We start from the raw sequence: 24,957 nt of genomic DNA, 5'->3' as shown, positions 1-24,957 counted from the left end.
GCATTGAAATGCAACCCCTTTACTTACCAGCATCTTGAGGGCTTGTGAGGGCGCGACCCATGAATATTATATTATCTAGGGTAGCAACAACGCGACGCAACGAGATGACATGTGACAAAAAAGAATAAGAGAGAGAGAGAGATGAAAATAAAATATTGTAGACAAAAAGCTGCCATTTCGTGTGAATATTTATTAAAGCATTTAGCATGATGTTTCAGAATAAAAACGGACAATTTGTCACTGAAATATTAATTTTTTCTTTATAATTTGATCATTGATTACTTGAAATATCGAACAATAGTGTCTACGCTACGTGCAACGAATACAATTTTATATTAATTTAAACTTGCTTGCAATTTGTTTTCTACATATCCAAATTAAAATCATTTATTTTACATATGTGCTATTGACCGCAGCCTTTTGGCTCTTAATATTTATTCAGTTGTATATTTATTGATTTTATTTATTTAAAAAGTACTTACTTATTGTAAATGCAGTTCATACACACGAAACATAAAAATTATGCATTATGTAAATAAAATATAAATTTCTACTAATAATAAAAATGTTTATTAACAAGTCTCCCTGTACACATTTCATAACAAGTAATTATCTCAATCATTTTCTTTTCTTTATCAAATCAACAAGTACTTAAGTTCACAAAAATACAAACTAATAATGTAAGTGAAAAATTAAAACACTATTTTAAGTCAATATATTGAACCTTTCAGACACATAAAATTATTTTTATATATATCTTTTCTGTCTAAATATATTTATATAAACAAAGAATATATTTACATCTCTGTAAAACTTAAAACAAAATAGGTAGTCAGAATTTTCTTTAATAAAAAGGAAATCTGTCAAAAAATGTATTTGCTCCGGTTATCGGCGACTCTGGTTGTTGCGATTTTGGTAACCAGAGTAACCCTGTCCACCGCCGCGGTTCTTATTTTCCTGTCTGTATCCTTGTTGCTGATATCTGTTTCCGCTGTCGGGACCTGAACCAGCGCCTGTGCCACCTCCGCTTACTGTACTGCTGTTAAAACGGGAACTGTACCCTCCGCTTTGATAGCCGGAAGATTGTGCACCACCTCCTCTACCACCTTGATTATATCCGCCTCTGCTTCCTCCTCTCGAATTATAACCATCACGATTGCCACCGTTATTATTGAATCCCCAATTATTATATCCACCTCCTCTTCCGCCTGAATTGTACCCGCCGCCGCCTCTTCCACCTGAATTGTAACCGCCGCGATCATTAGAGTTGTACCTGTTATCCCTTGAACCGTGGTTATCTAAAACAAACAAAAAAAAGTTATCGATCAGGACGCTATTATTTTTAGCAATTAAAGGCCACTTTATTCGGGAATATTTGAAATAGTGACGGGTCGCGCGTGCCGGCAATCACCAATTAAAACAAACAATTGGGGAACGCCATTGTGTGTCAATCATACACGCATACAGTCGCACGGACGCATGCATTAGTGTGTACGAATCAACAACCCTCCCATCCTTCGATTTGAAAACGAAGTTCCATTTACACCCCCCATTTTTTGAAAAACAAATATTAAAATCGCAAATGTATTTTGCATATCAATGTGTATGATTTCTTTCGTTATAATTACTTTTATATATAATTTTACTGTGAACGGTGGAATCGCTTTATGTATTGTAGGAAGCGTCGTCCATAATCTTCAATAGTCGAGTGCTCAAATCGGTACTCAACATAATTAAAGTAGAAGGCATTCATTCTCTCGGTATTTCTCCTATCCGCAGCCGCTTTTTAGCTCTTCTCTCTCTTCAACATTTCGTTTTTATCCAACGTCAATAATTCTGTTCCCGTGTGCGGAACGGGAGAAGAATGGCGTCTTTACAAATGAAGCGATTTACGTCTCGAGTGGCTAAATGTGGCCTCAACAACTGCATAAACCGCCCTTTTAAACAATGCGTTCGTTGCGTTAAATCGTGGCTAGCAAAAGAAGTAAAAAAGAACGGAATAGCCTGGGGGAGTGCCTTTAAATCGCTGTGTATTTGATTTGTTCGAATTGGGGAGATTACATTATAGAGGTAAGAGCGACCGGCCACCCTAACTATCCTTCTAGGGTGGTGAAATTGGACAGTGGGCAGTTGTTTATAAGACAATTGGCCACGAATTCACGCGCGAACGCACCAGATGATTAGATCTCTCCAAAACTTTCGGACAACACCAATTATTTCTACCCTTTGTGATTCAATTTATCGCTCATCCTCACTTCGAGACAACAATCTTATGCAGGATTTCGCCAGGATATCAAATCTGGCTTCAAAAAGTACTACAAAAATGTATTGATATCTAATTGAAAAGTGAATTCAACATATAAAGATGATTAAATATCAATTGTCGTGTGTTTTCGGAGACCCCGAGGCGTCCATTGTGTTATGTAATGTTTGCGGGGTTTGTGAAACCGGCGGCGACGGGGCGCGTAATTGCTATCCTTTGTGTAACCGTCACAAACATTCGTACGCCTAATTTCGCAATATCACCACACACACTCATAACACACCCTCTTTTTAGCTTCTCAGACAGGTTGACGTATGGCTGATAAAACTTAAACAATTTTCCGTGTCTTCTGTTTCGCAAGAAAGAAATAGAAAATCTTACCTTGATTATAATTTCTGGGAGTGTAGTGATTGACCATCCTGTGACCGGAGTCCGGTAAATAAGCTCTGTAATCGAAAAATTAATGAATGATGAATATTCAGGTAAAATAAAAAGTTTTAAGTTACCTTTGATTGGATGGGGCCATGCCAATGCGCGGTCTCCAATTCCTGTTCTCTTCTTCGTTGAGATCGCCAGGTTTAAGTACTTTAGGAGGTTCCAAGGCACCGGGTAGACGGACAGCGGGGAATATGAATTCTACGGAATACTTAGGATCTGAGAAATTTACACAGTACACAGCATTGTCCGAAACGTCGTCCAATCCCTGGACGGTTGCATAGCACACGGAACCCTCTTCAACATGGTTATTAGACTTTTTTATAAGACCTGCCATGCCATCAATAACAACGTGTACTTCGGTATCAGCATCCAAATTCTGGACGTAGATCGACTGAAGTTTATCAAACCCACTGTTGTGCGGACCTACGTACAGTCGATCTGATCCTAGCTGATTTCTCTTAATTTCATCTGGTGTAAGTTTAGAGTAATACGGTTCCAACGCACGAAACAGTCTTTTCTCATCAACGAAAGGTAGAAGTGCAACACCTTGCCAAGCAAATTTCTTTCCATTTAAATCTATCTTAAAATCTTCAGGATAGAAGTCAATGATCGACGACTCAGGACTATACATTAGTTCAGTCCATGGTTCTGGAACGTGTTTGCTACTTGCAGCTGGAAATACTCCCATCAACTGTTCTAATGGTTGAAACTAAAAAAAAACAATAATTATAAAAATGTTTAATAAACTAAATAATTAACAATACTTACAGGTTTTGTTCCACGTTCGAATTCTGTACTTAATCCAGATATATTGACGAAATCTGATGCGAACGGCGCGTAGTGATACGGAAAATACCATTTCCATGAAGCACATCCTTGATAGTAGTACCTCAATACCCAGCACAATCCTCGCACATAATGCAAGGCTACAGAATATCTAAACTCGAAATTCTTAGCATCGACATCGAATTTACTTTCATAGTAGCGGTCCTTAAAGCCATCCTCCCAAAGTCTGACTTCATCGTTGGGTTCCTCGTCTTCTTGCTGTTGCGACGTTGCTTCGTGCGGTCTTTTCTGTCCTCTGCGATTTGCGTTTTGATTGTTCCTACTCCCTGGTTGTGTATCTGTTTTATTTGATCCGCTATCAGTGTGCATACCAGCTTTTCTAATTTGGAAAGCCTCTTGACGCACGTTGGTCAGAGATTGCGGACCGTCCACGGGCTTTGGCCCGAATTGCGTGTCTTTAACTAAAGACCAATCTGGTCGGTTGTTCTGTTGTCTTTTATAATATTCGTTCCTCTTTTGTCTCTCTTTAAAAGCTACCTCCTTTTGCTGCCTCGTTTTGAAAATTACATCTTCTGCCATTCCTAAATTCGTGAGGATCATCTGAACCCTTTCCAGATTAACATCGCCCGCATTTGTTATCCAACCCTACAATAAATTTCTATTGTAAATATTTGGTAAATAGTAAATTATAAAATATTCTTACATTAGTTTTATAAACGGTTTCCTTGTACAAAGTGACCAATCTGTCGATGGCACCTTCGCGAATCTCCAGACTAGGAAGATGCGGCAAGAAGTCGTTTCCAACGAAAAAACACATGAAAACCCAATCATCAATTGCCCGTTCAAAGTCATACTCGAATGGAAGATTCGGCATTTGCAAGTCCTTCTTTAGGTACTCCCTAAGTACGTTAATCCTAACGAATATGAATTCCGGCTCTGAAGTGAATTGAATCATGCTACCATCATCTGGTCGTTCTAGTCCGGTGCAATCCTTCATTTTGTGGCCCTGCTGGCCACAGATCTCACAAGGTTTAGGTGGTGCATTCTGCACAAACTCTTCCCTGATGATTGTAAAATTCGGCTCATGAGTAGCTAATCCCAACATAATTAAGTCAGCATCTGCTCCACATAAGCAATGCTGCGTATTAGGGTCATGATCTGGCTGAGCTGTAATTAAAAAGTACAATGTTAACTTACAAACTAATTTCAAATTCTATTAATACCTAACTGGTATTACCCTAACCTCTTTGTTTTCTGATGTAATCCATGATTTTGTGTTCCCCCTCACCAGGAACATTTGCATCAGATAGTATCACCTTAATGTTTTTCCATCCAGGGTCAGTATTTAATCGAAGGTAAATATAATACTGCAAACATTCAGATAAACGATCCATGAATGGAGTTCCTGGAGTAATACAATTAGAATCAAAATGATCTGCCTTATCCTTCTCTTTAGGTAGGTGAGCCCCTTTAGAGAGTATGTCTGAACGAATGCGACTCATCTCATTCAATTTCTCAGAAGTTTCTTTGGACGCACGGAAGCGACGTGAACGCTGCTGATTCATTTTAGCTCTAGGAGCAACTCCATCAATAGCCATATACAATAGCTTGCGTGGACGTACAATTCTAAAACACAAATACAAATTAATGCTAATATTGTACACATTAGTGTTTAAACATTACCGGAACAGTCTGTCAATGCACTCAAAAATAGCAACCATCATCTCATCCTCATTTCTTGGTGCAGGCTTATCTTCTGGATGAGTGCACGGATGAATGATGCCATTCATGTCAAGGTACAAATTATCAAATTCCACTCCATTGGGATTTGGTTCAGAGGTGTCAATAGGTATTTCCACCCCATTTACATCTGTGCTCTGTAAAATATACTATTGAAAACAAACTCTCCATATAAAACAAACAAACATAACCTACCTTTTGCTCAGTACAGGTCGCCACAACCGAAGGATATTTGCGGCTCAGCCATCGAAAGAACGCTGGAACTCCCATATTTTCTGATAACTTTACACTTTTAATTTGTGGATAATATTTTTGAAAAGTTGAAATTTAAAGAAATATTATGAAAACTATGCACATGACAGAATGAAGTGACCAGTAGTGACCAGCAGTGACCGACAGTTTAGATACAAACAAGCAGCAGATGGAGGGATAATAAAACCGCGTGCCTATAACAGCACCAAAATAATGTTTGCTCATGCGCATTGGTGAACACTTTCACGAAATGAAATTTTAACATAATTAAAGTTAAACTTAACATAGATCTTCGCTGCAAGAAAAGCCTCACTACACTTATAGTCAATTATTGTTATTATAGTTAATTTATTTATTTTTTTTTTCCGGCTGCTACCTCCCTCTAGGAGGAAGTTAATGTATTATTGCATAAAATGTCAAAGTATTGGTCTCCAACATGTTTTACAACAGCGGTCACCAACCGGTTGTCCACGGAAAAATGTTCGTCATTTGACCAATATTAATAACACAATTATACAAAATTAATCAACATCAAAAGTAGAGGGAAATAATAATAATACAGTTTATATGAAATTTAATCTATTCGTAAATTATACTTTAATTTTTTGACTGGTATTTGACCATCCAGTTGAGCAACCTACATCCTCAACATGGCTTCTAACAGCTTCATCTAATATAACTTTAATGTCTTTGCAACCTTTCAATGCTTTAGCCATAACTTTTGGCAGATGATCAATGTGGAAACGTTGGGACATTTCCATGAGAACTATCTTTTCAGACATCGGTAACGCTGCTATTGTGAGAGTAGGACCTCCTAACATTTCCTCCTGATGCGAAATATCCACCATGGGAATATCGTTATTGGCCAAACTTGCGCTACAAGCGCACACATACTCTTTAAGTGGAATTCCTGCATCAATTAGTGCTAATGTGGCTGCATTTACACATGCTGGATAAACTCCACCATCTGCATGTAATACTTCCACATATATATCAATTTGTGACCATGGATACAATTCGACTTTTATAGCAGCAAGTAGAGCCTGCCTTAAATGTATAGACATCTCTGAGGACTTTCTATCACCTCTGGGTCTCTTCTTTCTCTCTGATGTTGAAAATACAGCCATACTGAATTGGCAATTCACAATAGCAGAATCATGTTGTGCTTTACTTCTATTCCCTCTGACCTAAATCGAGAATATTAATTAAGACCTATATTGTAAACCATAAAACTTACTTGATGAGGTCCATATACAGCAGCTAACACTTTAGTTAGACCTTGTTCAATATATGCACTTCCATCAGGTTGACTGAACACCCCCATCTTACAACGAACCCTTCTAAGTTCATCTGCCCTTCTTCCATCTAATCTAAGACCAATTTTAGAAACAAGTTCTTTCTTTTTGCTCATAGTTATGTATTTATAAATTTTCAATTCTTTACAATTTAAAAGATTGTTCTAGGTTATGAAGTGATAAAGATGTAAACACATGCACCTATTTTCAAAGTAATTGTAGCCAACATAATATGTCCTACAATTTTGTAATTTCCTTTAAATTGTTATTTCTTATAAGAATTCAAAATAAGTATATTTATATTATATACCTGAATAAACTTTTAATATTATTAAACTTTAACGAAACAATAGTTTTACTATATTACTAATAAGCACATGTTCGCGTAGTTGCATAACGATAATCCTATATGATTTAAATTTTTATAACTCATTAAAAGTATATTTTTAAATGAAATAATTTTTGGAAGTCCAATATATATATTTATTATTCTTTGTTTCTTCTTTTTGTGATAAAATTACTAACAATTACTACTTGACGCAAGTGGAACTCGCCATCTATTTTCAGTAGTTTCAAGTATAGGTTGTCAGTTGTGACGGGTTTGACGTTTGCTACAATAATTTAATTGGTTTTTTGATGGTTCCAATCGCGAAGTGTCAGTAGAAGTAGTGATTCATTTTTATTAAAATTGTAAAATTGTTTTAAAACAATATGGTAAGAATAATTCATGCTATCAATTATAATATTGTAATTCTTGTTTCTATATAGTCGAACGAGATTGAAGAAACCATGAAACGCATTCAGTCCCATAAGGGTGTTGTTGGGACAATTGTAGTGAATTCTGAAGGTAACTATGTTATTACTTCTTTAGATCATTGATCTAACAAATATTTTTTTACAGGCATTCCAATTAAGAGCACACTAGACAATACCACAACAGTACAATATTCTGGTCTAATCAGCTCTTTGGCTGACAAAGCAAGGAGTGTAGTTAGGGATTTGGACCCAAGCAATGACCTGACTTTCCTTCGTATTCGTTCCAAGAAGCATGAGATCATGGTTGCTCCAGATAAGGAGTTTATCCTAATTGTGATCCAAAATCCCACTGAGTAATTTTAGCTCTTAAAGAGATGCCTTGCACTAATTTATTTTATAATTTCGCTACTGTTTTAAATTTATATATCTTTTTTTATTTGTTAAAATAAAACATACTAATATTTGTAGAAAGTTTGCTATGGTTTTGATTTGTTGTGACAGGTGTCAAATGAAAAATGGTTCACAAAAATTATTGATTTTTTATTTTCACATTTAATACTTATACTTTCAGTCAAATGAAATCGATGAGATATTGAAAAAGATGCATACACATGAGGGCGTAGTTGGAATCATCGTAATTAATTCGGAAGGTTATATGTTAAATAGATAACGCTTTTGGAAATTTGTATATTCGTCTTGTAGGAATACCAATCAAGAGCACTTTGGACAATACGATTACAGTCCAGTATGCCGGTCTTATAAGCTCACTGGCTGAGAAAAGTCGGAGTGTTGTTCGTGATTTGGATCCTTCTAACGATCTTCTGTTCATAAGAATCCGTTCAAAGAAACATGAGATTATGGTCGCGCCGGATAAAGAATTCATTCTTTTAGTTGTTCAGACGCCTGTCGATTGAACTTCTGCTAAGAATTACATTAAAATTTTAATTTCAGTGTAATTCACTTTACAAGTAAAGTTATAATTTATCAGTAGTGTGTATAATTTCTTAATTTCCAAGATGATGGATATCTTATTAAATATTTTAAAAAAGGAGACATCAAGATGTACAGGTTATTTTATATAAGGATATCTAATAGTAATACAGAATTTCTAATTTTTCTTGGTAGTTAGAGTTTGACATTACACTATAATGTATATAGGTGAAAACAAAATAAAGTAAGTTTAAAAAAAATATAAAAAAAAATAAGGGAGTAAAATATTTTTAATCGTAGGTGAAATATCACAAATGTTTATCACAGTTTCAGAGTTTCAGTTGTTCCCAAAGTGGACCTTATATCATAAACCTGAAAAAAGAAATAACAAAAAAAAATCTAAAATAAAAAAATTGTATAATGTAAAATGGTGTAAGAACAAAAGAAGCAACAAACGGTTGCCGTTAAATCATAATGTTAAAAATGACATGCAAAAAATAGGTTTATTTCAAAATAAAGTTTAAGGTCGCTAAAATAAAACACATGCAGAAAAAGTTTAAATTTTAAAATTCTGTTTAAGATACGATTTAAGATACTTTACCTTCGTGCTATATACGAATTTAATTTATCGCAGGTTTAAGAGATTAAATTTAACTTTTTTGGATCTTTAGAGATTTTGTTTTGTTTTTATTATTAGGGATACTAATAGGGGAAAACCGTTTTACAATAGTTTAAGATTACATTATGATTTTTAATATAATTATTAGATTCTATTAATGCGAAAGAGAAATAAAATTGCTCTGCTTAAGTACCATTCTCTAAGTCAGCAGTTTGTACTTTTGGATAAAATTATTGCTTTGGACTTAAAGAATAGCCTAATAATAAAAATGAGAGCAAAAAAAAAATAGAAACGTTAAACATTATTTTGACTAATTTGAAAATAATAATTACAATTTTGTATTTTTTTTAATTTAATTAATATTTAAAATCAAGAAACAAGTTCTTAGTTTCGAGTTTTAAAACTACATGAAAAATTGCCTTAAGCATTTAGCTATTCCAAGAAGGCTATATTTCATCCCTCGTGACATTACTCATTTCAATTAAGCGAGGCTTATTATTTTAAGTCAATAAATAAATTAAAATTCTATTATTGTTAAATTAAGAAAAAAGATTCAGATTTGTTTTTTTTTAAATTAATTTAAATGCTATTAAAACCGTACCTGTTGAGTTTAATTTTATACCAGAAGCATAGGGCTTTGTTAAAAAGTTCATTTTGGTGATTTTGTTTGTATTTTTAAAATTAAGTATTATTTCGTAGGTCGTGTGTACGGTGAAGAACGATACCGTGAAGATTCACTATGCCTCGAGCTCGACGTACTCGAAGCTTTGTAAGACTTCCAACGATGAGACGAAGGCTCTGTCACACACACACAGAGAATTCAACAGATTTATAACAAGTTTAAGAATGGGATTAGGAATTAAATTCGCGCGTTTTTCTATTAAATTGATTTATGTGCTCGTATGCTGGTTATACGAGATAATTAAAAGATTCTTACCATATGAGCTAGAGCTTTCCCTGTAGTATTCCGTGTCGTACTCAGGTGTGTCGTAATGGTGGCTGGAGGTACCCGATCTGTAGTGGCTTGGAGGCGGACTGTAGTGTTCATAGGAAGGTTCGGTGGGCTCGTAGGGCTCCTCGTAGCCGTAGCTTTCTTCCATCGCGATCCTCGCTCTATCTAAAATAGACAAGATTTTTGTTTTCGCTGGCATTACGCGTGGTGTGACGACCGGTGTCCTGGTGGCAGTCCTCATCTGCAGAGGTGCTCTTGGAACAGAAGCCGAAACAGCTGGTAAACCATTGAAAGGGCTACCGCGCGCTGAACGAGAGCTGCTTCTGAGGATGCTGGTGCGTCTGGTGGACTCGCGCTCGTTCGGTATAGCCGTCATTATCTCCATCTCGCGCATCTGCTCCTGCCGGATGTTATCATTGTTGTCTGGTATAAGATACTTTCTGACCTCCGCCAGGGCGAAGGCAACCCTAGCGTGTGCCTCCGCAGGTGGTCCTAGGGCTGATATCTCCACGTGAAGGTCATCGCTTAGGTGAGCATACTTTGAATCGCATGACTGTCTTAGTTCTTCCTCCTTGTTGCGGTCCTTCATTGACCCACGACCCAGAACAGCCATCTTACACATTGTTTCTTCCTGGAGCCGTTTCATCGAGTTGCCTTTCGGTCCCAGTAGTTTACCAACAAAATTAAACTGAAAACAATCAATCAATCAATCATTGCACAGTATAACAAAAACATTTCACGCAACTGAAAGCATTCAAATATTAATAATTTAATATCTTTCTATACTTTTTATATTTATTTCCATTATTATATTAAGTAAATAAGACAATATAATTTCTATTTAATTGAATAAAGTAATTAATCCCAATTAATTTATGGATAACACATATTGTTTTTTTTTACAATACAGAATAATACAAATAAATGTACAAGATTTCGATATAAATAAAAACAATAACTGCATTACCTTAGGATGCTCTTTGACCGGAACGAGAACTTTGACGGAAACTTTCATGGGTCGCTCCCTGTAGATATCAACATATTTCAGATCCTTCGCTGGAACCTTCCCGATTGCCTGGACTTTTGCGATCTCTGTGGGATAAAAGATCAAATAAAATAAGTTCTATCACAAATGTAATAAAAGAAAAGCTCAGAAAATACAAATCGAACATTCTATATATTATTAAAGAACTTTTCTTAAACCACTAATAAAAAATAGCAATAGCTTAATTTAATTTAATTATATAAACATATAAGATCTTTCTACAGGAATAATTGATAATAAGCAGTTTGCGTAATCGGGTTTCCTTTCATTTGAACTCGATTAAGTTGGAAAGATTTCGGCTCACCTTTCGGAATATAAATTTCAACGATGCTATTTTTTTTACCCAACACAATATTTACAACTTTTCGAGCGCCAAAATGACATGAAAGTGAAATGGGCCGCGATTGCATGCCCAATTTGCATCTTTAATGTCTGCATTTCAGAAGCAAACATTTCAAACGAAGTACATACGAATTATTAATAAAACCTTACAGAAATAAACAGCAAAAGCAAATAAAGAAAAACTAATGCAAGCCTGAAAATTCCGCAACGACTTGCCAAAATGAATAAATCATAACTCCTACGATGTATGACATACACCTGACGCGCATCAAAAAGGAATAAATATAAAGCGTAAGGAGGCCGAGTATTTTCTCTTTTGTTTGTCGTGAGATGATGTAACTCGTCTTTCTTAAGTTTATAGTAAAACATATAATGAGTTGATAAATCAACGCGTTTTGTCTGCAATATATTCGCAAACTCTACACTTATTTTGAACAAATCCGAGCTATTGTATTATTCGCTTAATATGTGCGAATCAGAATATTATATGTACAATTATTTATTATAGATTCCTTTCCGCAAATTATTGATAATTCTTAGGATACAAAACTTTCAAACTACAACTAATATTTACTTTCAATAATTATATCAAAACTTGATGTTTTATAGCAGATGGTATCATTCATATTATGATCGAATGCGTGCATACTATAAGAGTGAGCGCAGAATCTGTGTGATCCTTGGCGAAGTTTATGATTACGATGAAGTCAAATGAGCATATTAATAAATTTTGAGACATTACTAAGGGATGATGGTTGAAAATGCGACCAGCATTATTCAGGCTGCTACCATCCCTTCCATTATTTACTGAGGATGGTTTAATTAAGAGCGGCCGCAAACTACAGGCGTCGCGGCACACATAAAGGCTGCAATAATGATGGTATACATAATTCAATGAGCTATCGCTCAAATATTCATCTTTTCCATCATAGCCACCCACGACATGATAACGATCTTAATTATTTCATCCGGTAGTCGCAGGCGGCGCTTATGATAAATCCATATGTAATCCAACTGGACCAAAGATATTGTTAGCTAAACGATCGATATACCTACAATCAGGATTATAATAATACCTTGATCGATTAAACGAATTGTGTTCGGGTATTTGAGGGAATCGATCGCAAGCTTCTCCTGCAGGAGCTCGCTGATATATTCGCTGGCTTTCATCATCGCCGGGTTCGATTCGTCGTTGTCGACCTCGGAGCCGTCGACGCCACCTCCACCGACTGCAACTATGCCACCCCCATCTTTCTCCATCTGGGTCCTCCTCTTGAAATCGCCGGCATATTCTCCGTTCGAATCATTGTACTTATCTGCCATCATCAACCTTCAGGTTCGACTGATGAAAGTTATTCGTCCGAATGTACGTAACTTTACTCTCACCACTATTCGTCTTCCACCCCGCACCAAAACACTTTCCCTATGCCGATGCAAAAATGGCGTTGCCTCCGCAAGAAGGAAGAAGAGAAGCATACTGGTAGCCTAGTAGATATATGATGAAGCTCTAGCTTTCAGCTGCTCGAATTCAGATGGCGGACTACGTTACATAATTAATCAATTACTTAACATGGTAAAAATATACCGAAATATTATGTAAATATATATATATATATATTGTACTAGTATTCTATTTCTTATTGCTATTAGAAGTGTAATCTTGCCTATCATATGAACTACTAATAATAATTAAGCTACTCAAAACCTTTTTAAATTAAATTACCTACGAATATTGTAGTTTACCAAACCAATAATTACCAAATTTAATTGAATATAAAATAGAGGTTCCTATTTTCTATTCGATTAAATTTGGTAATTATATATATTTAATTATTACAAAAACCTAGCTACATTAAAGTTAAATTTCGACAATACAAATTATAAATATTAAATTATTGATTAATAATATTATTAATAACAGAGCAGTTGAGCAGTTTAAAAAATCTATTAAGTTTATTTTATAATAAAAATATATAGTCGTAATTGACTAATAAAAATTACAATAATTTGTTTAATGTTACATTAGTTAAAAAACTTAAATCTCATTTGGGTTATATGTTTAAAGACCAATAAATACGGCGGAAACTGGCTGAATTGTGCCCTACACAGGCTAAGAGAAGACAGTGGTGGTTAATAAATAAAATGAACCAATAAATATTACTTAACTTTATTTGTTTAAGTTCATTAGCTAGTTTTATTTATTATATTTTATTGTCTTGCAAATTAACCGATTTAGGTAAAAGAAAACTTACTTCAACTAGTGTTCATATTATCATGCATGTGAATAGCTTAAAATTACCGTTGGTTTCAAACTTTGTAACATGAACTTCTGATTTTAATGTGAGTATGGAAAACAGTTGTAAGAAAAGGCAAGTTACGGTGTTGTAATCACTGGAAAATCGAATTCAGGTAAATTCTAAAGGAGGCCGGGAAATCCCTTTGGCGTACACTTCTTTCTTCTCTTTCATAAATGTAAAGCTGGTGTAGTTCGATAAAAGCCGACTGTGTATATCTTTTGCGGATACTCCTTTCTTGATGCTTTTTTCCTTTTCTCGGTATTCCACGACCTGAGGAGACAGGCAACAAAAAGAAGAAGACTAGAGAGAGCGCAGGATTTCCTTTTTGAAGCCGTGAACTTATCTTGGCCGGATAAAGGGTCTCGCACCCCTCCGCACCTCCTTTTGCGTAGATAAACGGAATACAAATACGATAGCTCTCTGGTGGAGAGACGCAAAAAGGAGTATCACAAAAATTGTTATTCTTGCACGATAAAGAAAACTCGCACAGGTGGCGAATTAACTTCTATTGAGCAGAACAAGAATGAAAAATCTTGGGATTTCGAGGATACCCGATTATAATTGAGGAAAAGCACATTCCTCCAAACCTGCAAAGCTTTTGTCTACGATAATCACCGAACGCTTTTGTGCACCGCTAAATAGTTGAGCTCTCGGAATTCACAAAAGATTTTACAAATCGACAAATGCCACAACGACATTGATATTCATCACATGCCATTCACTAAGAACCACTGCCTTAATTGCTGACAATAATTGACAATTTGATTTTCCAAAGGAAATGCATTTCATTGTTAGACCATGATAGTCCCATCTATTTTTCTCTATAATTATTTTAAGAATGATTATGTAAAAATAAATAGTAGAGTTCTAGGTTTTACATTTTTAGAATAATATTTATTTGTTAAATACGCATATGATATACGTAAGTGTAAATAATTTCAAGCCACCAAAGTAATATTTCCACCTTAATCTTAAATTCATCATTCATAACATACATCGATTTGTTTTCATATATATTTATACAATATGTTTAAAATTTACTAGAATTTTAGTTTTCATTCCCTTACTCATCACATATGAATTTTTGGCTAATTCTATTTGAGAAGAAGATTAAATGTATTAATTTATATGAAGAAGAAATATATTTAGTAATATAATGACCATATTAAAAAACTCTTGTTTTCTTGAAATTAATTAATTTGTAATTTTGAAAAGAAAATAATATAAAATAATGAATTTATAATTATTTAATTATAATCTTCAGTGCCTTTGTGTCCGATGGAGAAACATTAAAATGAAATATACACGATAGTGGAATTCCGAACTCGATTATAAAAGGGGAATAATTTAGCACGCACTAACGAGAATTGAAATTTCCCACGATTTTCCAGCCTCCCTTCGACACACAGCACTTCGTTTGTAATTGTAGCTATTAGAATTATTCAACGAGAGCCGTATTTGCATGTAATTGACGGATGTTTCACAGCCCGGTCATCAAAGTCCGTCAGTTTCGACAGATACTATTTTCCATCGTCCTTATGCATATATCGGTCACAAATTAAAACACCATAATCTAATTATACAGACATCGGACATTCTAGAAAGAAACTCGTTGAAACTTTATACTTTTTTGAATATTTATATTTTGTTTTTGCTCAAAAGTTGCAACTCTCGAATGCCGAGTTAATGAAGTGCGAATTTAAGGGAGGATGAGGAAAACCTAAGAAGAAAAGTGGTAAAAAATTTTGGAAAATAAAAATTAATTGGGTAGGATTGTCGTGCTATTGAAGAGCGAAGTGCTTTTTAATTGCTGAAAATTGTATGGATCATTAGCGTCCCCACATAAATATACACTTAAAAGAAATTCTGTTTTCCACTTCTTCAAGGCGTCGCGTTTAATGATGCGACAAGGGATCCTAATTTATCGGGAGTTGCCGGATTGAATGTATTGTTCCGACGCCGATGCTGCTGCGTCAGGTGGCAGACGTTGCGACGCCGAACGCTACCAAACTATGCTCGAAGTAATATAGCGAAGGGGGAAAAATAAATATATAAATATAGGATCCAACGTGGGAGGAACTTAAGTGACGTCCAAATGGACTATTACTGTTTTCTTTTGCTGTCAAGTATATCTGACTTTGAGTTCAGCACACTAATTCGTCTCATCCTATAACAATGAGATCGTCTATTAATCAGAAATATTTTTTAAGAGTTCTCTTCCAAACAATCATAAATTGTTTATCTGTAATTAAACATTTTCTTATTTAACTTTGAATTTGTATTTAATATTTATATTGTCTATCTATTAATTTAGTAATAAAATAATATTTGTGTTTTCATAAGAACATATAGAACAAGCGAGATTTCATTGAATATTAACGAATATCACATAATGTAATCTCAATATTTGATTATTAAGGTTGAATCTGTTTCATGTTACATATGAATTCGGGAAATGGAACATAAATATTTTGCGACTTCTAATTGTATGAAAACAAACGAGGAAATTGCGATTGCAAATTTAGGCGCGTCTGTAAAGTGAGTTCTAATTATTTCCCTATGCAACGCGTTTATTTAAAATTTGTGTAGCTAATTCGTTGCTTATAGTTTGCATATTTTGTAGTGGAAAACGGGTGGATGAAATGCACGAAGGAAGAGATGGAAACGGACAGAAAAAGAAGACACACAATGTGAGATAGAGAAAGAGAATGGAAATGTGTGTGCATGTATATATGTGTGAGAGAGAGGAGCGGAAATTTTAATAGAATTAATATTAATTTCATAATATTCTGGGAAACCGGGCGTGCGGTTTCCGTAATTGCCTCGACTTAGGTTTAAGCGTTTCTCTGGATGTGCTTACGAATGCGAACATGGATGTGGTTAAATTTCATTTTGGGACCATTTTCTCCACTAAATAAATAACGTATTTGCTTGAGGACGTGCGAATGGCTGGAATCGCGTTTTGTAGAAATAACAGGAACACGTGTTACGTCCGACGGAATGACAAAATTTAATGATCGAAATTTCTTTTTATTAAATTTCACAAATTGCAATGGCACATTTCCATAGTCTCAACTCCGCATCCCCGCACAAACATACATTGAAAAGGTTATATTTCTTTGATGTATTTGAAAGCATCGAAACGAAAGAAAAGAGAAATTCCAGTTTCGATAATTGATAAGAACATATTTTCATTATTTATTTGCTCTCATTTTAATTCATTAAATTATATTTGATATTATTACTTTTTTTATTATAGAAAAATATGATAATATTTTGTGTAGTTCGGAATATTATTGAAATATCAACTTACTTTCTTAAATAAAAAATGCAGAAGTCTTATAAAAAGAAATATGAAATATTTATTTTTTAAAGAATGGAAATAATTGAATAATTTGCTATATGTTTGGCATAATCTAACTTATTATTTCTTCTAATTTATTAAATTAACTAATTGATGATAAATGAAGTAAAAACTAATAATAAATATAAATGGAATCTGTTGCAAAATATTTTAATTTACATGTAATATTGACTGGTGATATTGCTAGCATTCGTTGATGAATTTATCGTGTGAACATGTTTTCCCCGATTTTGTGCAATATAATTAAGGCCTGGAAACGTGCCAGTATCGGAGTGGAATGCTTCCCTTTCAGTTTTTATTGTATTAGCACAGACAAAAGTTATGTATTTAGCTTTATTTCTTATTTTCCATTCACAATTTGAAATTACATTTTTCTAACAAGTTGATATTAATATATTAGCAACCACTACCATATGTTCTAAATGAACTCTATTTCTATATATTTGATTTCCCATGCGCTTGGTTTAAATTAAACGGTATTGATTGAGACAAATGAGACGATTGTCAAAGTAAAGATTAAACACCTCATCACGCGCGTCCAACTTATCCTTAAGTAATCAACGTCTTCGCACTTCCTAAGTGTTAATTAACCAATCAACATTTGCGTTTGTTACTTTTACTGAGAAGACAAACATTGTTTGCAGTGTGGTCGTTTTGATCCATCCACGGTAGCAGTTTCACTTGTATGAGAGAAGGAAGGAAGGAAGTAAAGGGTGGGTGAGAATGGGGCGATCCATAAACTCCTGCCGTAGTTAAACTGAACGGATAACGAGGGCTGCGTTAGCAAATAGAAACCAGCCGGAATTCGATAAATATAAAATACATCCACATGTCTGCAGAGGGTGGCGCGGTGTGCTCAAAAGGTAAAATCTAGAGATTGTGCGAAGTCGAAAGGTGCAAACGATTTATATAATCGGAACTGTGCACAACGAGGCTGTAAATTCCGGTTTAGATATTATTTAAGGCTTTCTCGAACAACTCTATACAATCAGTAAATACTTACACTTAATTGATGCTCCCTTTTTTTGTTCATAAAATGTAATAAAAGCTTCTAACGTATTAATAAATTGTGACAAATTACCTACTTAGAAAATAAGAATACAGACATAAAATTGCATTCCATGTTAGAAAGAAAACATTTATCAAATTCGTAGAAGATGATTTATCAGAATTTTCTTTAACAAATTATTTTATTATTCAAAGGTTTTCGTGACGATTATGTTTGCGTTTATAATGTAGTAGAAATGAAAAATTCCATATAACTTATAGTTAACGAAGTAACGAAGGGTTAAAAATAAATATATATTTGATATATGTTTATTTGAAAATGACTAACATTTACTTAAGTAAATTTATTTTGTGTATTTATTTCCTCTCGGATCAACAACAAATTTGAATACGATCAAGAAATACAGGATTATGTAAAATCCTTTACAAAGGAGCACTACTGTTTCATGTATTATTAATTAAATTTGCTCCAGTGCCTTTTCATAATATCCATTTATTCACCTTTACTGTGTAGGTAGTTTTCTTTCAAATACTTGTATATTATTCAATATGAACCTTTGTGTATCGCCTAGCAATTCAAATGTCAGTTTCCTTGTGCGTATTTGGTAGTTTAGATGTTGAGTACATATAAAATGGAGATCCCAAATATTCGGAAATTGTGTTTACGACATTCGAACTGTGTTCTGTTTAAAGTCTATAAAAATTGTATGGACTGAAGGGACCTAAGGTTTCATGGCTATTGGACCCCATATGTGTAAATAAAACAGCGTTACAGCTATCACCTAGCAGAGAGCTCAACCATCAAATGTGACTGGAATAAATAATGTCTTATTATTAAGGATCCGATGAAGTCTGATCCGGTTTGAAATCGAAGCAACTTCCAGGACCCAATTTTGATTCGGGACGTTTATAAATAATGTGTATCCCTTAATATATTTTTTTTCTCGCGTGCGCTGCTCCATTTAAAATTCCTTTGGCCCAATAAACCGTGAGATTGTTTCGAGGCATTTTTTTTTTGCCATTCACCTCTGTCCCTTATTGGATTAGGAGTGTTTTCTCTTTTGTATCGCACTCGCTTAGCCCTTCATCCTTTATGCAATTCATGCCACGCAGAGAAGAAAAATGCCCCGTGGGCGCGAGGCAACTCTCATCAAAGTTTCCTTTTGAAATTTTTAACGTAGCCGCAACAAACAGAATTAATTACAAAACAGGGTCGATACAAAATGTATTGCAACAAAAAGAAAAGTGATGTTAAAGTGACTCAAAGTTATTGATAGCATTTAAAATAAATGTGAAAGTTTATATAGGTTTATTAATTGAGATAAATCTAATGGGGGGAAACAAAAAAAAACTCTGGCGCCGTCTTGCAGGTATTTTGGGGGGAATTCCCGGGGGCGCCATCTGTCGGTGCAGGCTCTCATTAAATCCCCAGTCGTTAGCGGTAACGGCCCATCCATTTTCGGATGGCCACAGAAAATAAATAAATCTTAACAGGCTCAACCGCAAAAATAGTTTGGGGCTTTGGAGTATCGAATTTTTGCTACGAAGACAGGACGCCCTCTGTTACATGCACAATTTTCCGCAGCCGACCGCAATTCCTGAACGTCTTTGTTACACTTAATCCTTGAGAGATTTAGTCGACAAACTCGCTGTCTTAATTAATATCCTTTGAAACTTTGATGCTTCTGCACCTAAGGAAAAAGAAAAGCTCGCTTACCTCTTAACATATATATGAAGGATGTGGATGAGGGAAAAAAAAAAGTTGCCTTAATTTTGGATGCGGCAAATCCGGAAACGGAAATGAGCCATCAGAGCTTTATTATGCACTTAATTCAGACGGAGATGGCGAGAATGCCAATAAAATCTTCCCTGCGAATGAAACGCCACCGAGCCTCATAACTTCTTCGATATAATTCTTCATTAACAATGACAACGTGAGGTGTGCACCGAATATCGAGATTTACTGAATTATGATTGAAAACACTTTATTAACTTCACACCCTGAAAGTACTATTACAGAATGAATAAACAGCAACAAATATAATGTTGATCGATTTGCCGGGAACTTACTTTTAAATATGAATATGCATTCACCAAATGTACTGGATTTAATATTCAATTGTATCTATGAATTTTGAACCAATTAAAATAGTTTATTTTATCAGCATTAAACAAATAATCAGACATTTATATTAGCTGATTTATTCCGCAAATCACATTGATTTTAGAAATTTGCTTTGACTTTTAACTTATATTGTTAAGTGACATATTTCATGAATTAAAATTATTTGATAATTCATCATTTATTAGCATTATGTTGTATGTATACTATCCTAATTAGTATTATTAATTGGATTGTTAATGTCCTGCTGAATATAATGTAAAATTCTCCATCGGCATAAATAATATAATTACAATTTAGGAATGTTTATTATATTTTACTGTCGATAGTATAAATACACGTGCTCACATATATAATGAAAAAATATTCTGATGAGGTTTTATTTGATACACCCATTATAACGAATATATGAGCGAATATTTATGAAAATGTAAATAGTTAATTTGCATTGATTTCTATTTTTTGTTGTAAATTTCGATGAAGTTCTATACCTTTGTATAAACTTGCTCTAGTCTCATTACACTCTCAAACGATGTACTTATATGATCGTTGACACTTAACTCGCTTGTATTCATGAACCCATTAAAGCCATTAAAACGTTCGATTACTAAACCCTCAAAGTTTTCATTAAAGTATCGTTACTATGCACTTCCTTCTGATATTAACATACCATATCCAATTTAATGAAGCATTCAATTTTTTATAGAAACAAACAGCGAATTGAGTAAAATGAAACATCTATTATATATATTGATTTAATTGGAATTAGTTAATTACATATTAAAATAATAAATACAATTAATCAAAATATCGTAGTTAGCTAAGAAATTAATGTTAGGAAACTTGAACGTGAACTCTTGTAATTCTGAAAAGTCAACAAATATATAAACTTATTATATTCCGTAATTTAACCCACAGCGTTTGTTATTATACTGGAAATCAGAATTACTGATTTTCTCTAAACGGAACCAAAGTTATTCCACTTTGAAATACAAATATTGATGATATTTCAAGAACGTAACATATTTGCTGTAGACGGGAAACTTTGACCCGAAATACACTTTAGAATAAAATAATTATCTCTCCCCGCGACTGCTTTGCTCCTACTTAAAAGTGCACTAGAATAGTTGGAAGGTCAATTGTCATAATTAAATTACAATAGAATGCGAATGAGAACACATATCATATTCACTCGTAGTACTTACAGGTTAAAAAATAGAGATAGTATTAAATGCTACTAATTGCATTAACTTAATAAATTCCACAATAAAACATTATTATTATTTTATCAAACGTATTTAAGATTCTAATTAAAATACATATATAGAAATAACATTGTGCTTTAGGTTATAGGATTTAATTGGATGTTGTTGCATTTAACTTTTGTTTTGTGGTTGTTGTATGCGGTTTAATAATTGCAGACAGCCACAACTATGCAATTAGTTGCAGCCGATTGGCGAAATTTTAATCAGGACATACCTAATTCAGAGTTTCATTTATTCATAGAAGGGATTCGCCCGGATCGATCGGAAAGCTTTCGCTTCATGAGAAATTGCCTAAATGGTCGAGATTTTTCAAACTGGAAAGCTTTCGGTCCCTCCGGTAAATAATGAAAACTTCCTGAAATTGAAAGAAAGAACCGAACATTTATTATAAAAAAAAATATCGTCTCGCTCGTTCAATGTGTATTCGATGTAAAATCAAGAGGAGAAATAAGGTCTACAGATTTTTTTCTTTGTACGGAGATCATAAAATTGGGTAAAAATTAATAAGCTTTGGTCATACGTTCATGTACACATACGTCTTAATGTATCCATGAAAATTTTAAAGAATCCATGTAACGTCTAGAAACTGAATTATTTTTGCATGCAAAAGTAGTTCGGTTATCGCATTCAAGTATTATCATGACTTATGCTGTGCCAATCAGCATTTATTCAACGGAATTTGAATTCATTTCGCATTCAGTTATGATCAGAAACTTAAATTTACATCTGAAAATCCATAACCCACGAGATGCGAGCCGCATACGCGCATGAAGTATGGAAGTCTTCCAACCCTTTTATTGAAAACGCTTATTAAAAAACTTTTCTCATCTCTTCAAGAAGCTGCTAGAAAAAGTGCAGTAATAATGACTATAATCGACTAGATATTTACTGCTCTATATTATGCATGAAAATTATAATGTATTTTTTTTATTGCATGTTAATAACTAAACAGTAAATGAGGAACTCTTACTCAATTAAGCGATTTACGCGGCGATGTGCAGTGAATCGGTTATGAAACCATCCCAGTTTCAGTTAATATTATATATCATGTAGCTCACACGATCATATAGAAAATTTTAATCAATATCCCAGATACATGAAATTTCAGATCACATAAATTGTAGAATACTCTTCTTTTGTAAATAGAACAGTTAAAGTTTTATTAAACATTTGAAAATTAACTCTTGGAATAATACGGGCAAATATGACTATTTCCTCAAGATAAAATTAATCGAACGGAATTGGGTCAAGTCCTGAACAACTCGTACTCGAAATTATTAAACCTATTGTAATCGGTGCTATTCTACATTTTAAACTAATTGAAAAGTATAGGAAATACGAAGTTACGTGTAAATCGTTATAAAAAAGTAAACGTTGTAATTACTCTTAATCAGACTAACTTTGCACAAAGTGCACTTTCGGGACTGGAACTTTTTTAAAGCTTTATAAAACAGCGCACAAAGTGTATTTATTTTTTTTTGTCATCGTTTTAATGCCATTAAATCACGAAACCTAAATGGTCAATATTTTTTTTTCATTAAAATTGATCTGTGTTGATGTGCACAACTATTATGATGAAGGATAATTACAAAAAATAGATTTATAGTATATTATTATATTCATGGAATCAATTAGTTGTTTTGCGATTTGCTCTTTGGATAACAAAATATTAATTGCAAGTATAATCAAACTGGGTTGTTTATTTTCAAATTATTTATAATTAAAATTATTCAAAGCGTGTAAATCTTCATTCTAAACGTACATTAGATTTGTTTTGTATTTTATTAGATTTTTAAGCATAATTGAAAGATGGTAGTATTTCTACTTCTACTATTCTATTCTACTTTCTACTTCTTATGTAAAATTTAAAAAAAAACTCATTAAAATTCATGGTTTTTATTTATATAAAATTAGAGAGAAAACGCATTATTTTTTGTGCCTGTATTGATTAATTAATTCTTATTGATTAATTCTTCAGTAAATTTAAAACAAAACGCACTAGTATTCGAGCACACATAAGAATTTGTTTAAATATTCGCAGTTGCAGATGACTCATCTTTACGCAGATGTGGCGTGACGAATTTAAACGTTTTAGTCGCGACGATGTCAGTCGCGTTTTCCTAACCATATATGGATTTGTTTATTGCTTGCAGCTGCAGCTGATTCGTCGTGACGATTAACTCCGATTCGAACATTCGTGTTTTCTTAATCATAAAGGCGATTTCTTGCCCAATAATAATTAGTATAGTGCGCGCAGCCATCGCTGATGCAACGCGTTTTGTGATTTGTTTTTAGTGTTTGCAACTGCTTCGTCATAATGTATGTCACTGCATTTTTCTAAGGTAAATAAATAAATAAAATTCCTAACTCTTATTTCTTAAATGAGAAAGTAATTTAAAAATTATACAAACGTTCGGCTATTTTTATTTGAAATTAATTTAGTTACACGTTGATTGCAAAATTTATTTATTTTTTTAAATTAACACTCATTTATCTAATTATTATATTTCTGTTTGAGGCAATTTTATTCATTTGGAATAAAATGTATTAATTTCTCATTTAAGAATAACCATTAGGAAATTATTGTATTTAATTAACTTACAAAAACGCAGTGACGTAGTTCACGACGAAACAGCTACAAAAACTAAAAACAATTCTTATTTGTGCAACGCGATACGACGAAGCCAGTCGCGTTTTCGTAACCATATATGGATTTGTTTATTGCTCGCAGCTGCAGCTGATTTGTCGTAACGATTACCTCTGACTCGAGCATTCGTGTTTTCTTAAACATAAAGGCGATTTCTTGCCCAAAAATAATTAGTATAGTGCGCGCAGCCATTGCTGATGCAACATGTCACACAAACCGCGATTCGTGATTTGTTTTTAGTGTTTGCAGCTCCTTCGTCGTGATGTACGTCACTTTCTTAAGGTAATTAAATAAATTAATTTCCTAATTGTCAATTTTTAAATGAGAAAGTAATTAAAAACGTTCGGTTATTTTTATTTGGAATAAATTTACTTAAACGTTGATTGCAAAATTTATTTATTTTTTTAAATTAACCAATTATGTTTCAATTTGAAGCAATTTTATTCATTTGGAATAAAATGTATTAATCTCTCATTTAAGAATAACCATTAGGAAATTATTGTATTTAATTAGCTTATGAAAACGCAATGACGTAGATCACCAAGAAACAGCTATAGACACTAAAAACAATTCTTATTTGTGCGACGCGACGCTTCAGCGATGGCTGCGCGAACTATACTAATTATTATTGGGCACAAAATCGCCTTTATCATTAAGAAAACACGAATACTCGAATCGGAGCTATTCGTCACGTCACGACAAATCAGCTGCAGGTGCGAGCAATAAACAAATCCATATAGAGTAACGAAAACGCGACTAACTTCGTCGCAATATCTCTCAGCGATACTAAAACATTTAAATTCGTTGTGCAACACTTGCGTAACGATGAGTCATCT

General features: G+C 33.7%; 6 protein-coding genes across 8 annotated transcripts in view; 3 read left to right on the top strand and 3 right to left on the bottom strand.

The window, feature by feature from the left end:
- Positions 1–810: 810 nt before the first annotated feature.
- Positions 811–5,802, bottom strand: LOC108567867 (5'-3' exoribonuclease 2 homolog). Its single transcript, XM_017928577.1, has 8 exons — positions 5,423–5,802; positions 5,171–5,364; positions 4,731–5,113; positions 4,191–4,654; positions 3,470–4,132; positions 2,770–3,410; positions 2,645–2,709; positions 811–1,298 (listed from the first exon to the last, which is right to left on the bottom strand). The coding sequence occupies exons 1-8, from the start codon at positions 5,495–5,497 to the stop codon at positions 886–888; spliced, it is 2,898 nt and encodes a 965-aa protein (XP_017784066.1). The 5' UTR covers positions 5,498–5,802; the 3' UTR covers positions 811–885.
- A 244-nt stretch (positions 5,803–6,046) lies between these two features.
- On the bottom strand, positions 6,047–6,987 carry LOC108567828 (exosome complex component RRP41). Its single transcript, XM_017928522.1, has 2 exons — positions 6,717–6,987; positions 6,047–6,666 (listed from the first exon to the last, which is right to left on the bottom strand). The coding sequence occupies exons 1-2, from the start codon at positions 6,888–6,890 to the stop codon at positions 6,070–6,072; spliced, it is 771 nt and encodes a 256-aa protein (XP_017784011.1). The 5' UTR covers positions 6,891–6,987; the 3' UTR covers positions 6,047–6,069.
- A 372-nt stretch (positions 6,988–7,359) lies between these two features.
- On the top strand, positions 7,360–8,004 carry LOC108567870 (dynein light chain roadblock-type 2-like). Its single transcript, XM_017928581.1, has 3 exons — positions 7,360–7,488; positions 7,543–7,621; positions 7,676–8,004. Exons 1-3 carry the CDS (start codon positions 7,486–7,488, stop codon positions 7,885–7,887), a joined length of 294 nt encoding a protein of 97 aa, XP_017784070.1. The 5' UTR covers positions 7,360–7,485; the 3' UTR covers positions 7,888–8,004.
- A 51-nt stretch (positions 8,005–8,055) lies between these two features.
- On the top strand, positions 8,056–8,642 carry LOC108567871 (dynein light chain roadblock-type 2-like). Its single transcript, XM_017928582.1, has 2 exons — positions 8,056–8,180; positions 8,233–8,642. The coding sequence occupies exons 1-2, from the start codon at positions 8,132–8,134 to the stop codon at positions 8,442–8,444; spliced, it is 261 nt and encodes an 86-aa protein (XP_017784071.1). The 5' UTR covers positions 8,056–8,131; the 3' UTR covers positions 8,445–8,642.
- A 72-nt stretch (positions 8,643–8,714) lies between these two features.
- On the bottom strand, positions 8,715–12,886 carry LOC108567869 (KH domain-containing, RNA-binding, signal transduction-associated protein 2-like). 2 transcript variants are annotated; one of them, XM_017928579.1, is made up of 6 exons: positions 12,805–12,870; positions 12,495–12,748; positions 10,999–11,123; positions 10,017–10,719; positions 9,681–9,877; positions 8,715–8,832 (listed from the first exon to the last, which is right to left on the bottom strand). In XM_017928579.1, the coding sequence occupies exons 2-5, from the start codon at positions 12,742–12,744 to the stop codon at positions 9,768–9,770; spliced, it is 1,188 nt and encodes a 395-aa protein (XP_017784068.1). In that variant the 5' UTR covers positions 12,745–12,748; positions 12,805–12,870; the 3' UTR covers positions 8,715–8,832; positions 9,681–9,767. The 2 variants fall into 2 exon arrangements, with proteins under 2 accessions (XP_017784068.1, XP_017784069.1); XM_017928580.1 differs by lacking the exon at positions 9,681–9,877 and having other exon boundaries at positions 12,495–12,886.
- A 10,858-nt stretch (positions 12,887–23,744) lies between these two features.
- LOC108567857 (KH domain-containing, RNA-binding, signal transduction-associated protein 2-like) overlaps positions 23,745–24,957 on the top strand; it is an 88,669-nt gene continuing 87,456 nt past the window's right edge. The window contains exon 1 of one of the 2 annotated variants that reach the window (XM_017928565.1): positions 23,745–23,793. The gene's annotated coding sequence lies outside the window, so the exon portion shown is untranslated. Of the gene's footprint in view, positions 23,794–24,122; positions 24,404–24,957 lie in introns of those variants that run through there. The other variant, XM_017928566.1, reaches the window with a different exon arrangement.

This window comes from Nicrophorus vespilloides, unplaced genomic scaffold, assembly GCF_001412225.1.
Source record: "Nicrophorus vespilloides isolate i.1.1-1 unplaced genomic scaffold, Nicve_v1.0, whole genome shotgun sequence".
Taxonomy (NCBI): domain Eukaryota; kingdom Metazoa; phylum Arthropoda; class Insecta; order Coleoptera; family Silphidae; genus Nicrophorus; species Nicrophorus vespilloides.
Note: the sequence above shows the minus strand (reverse complement) of the source record. Positions and strands in the feature narration are given on the sequence as shown.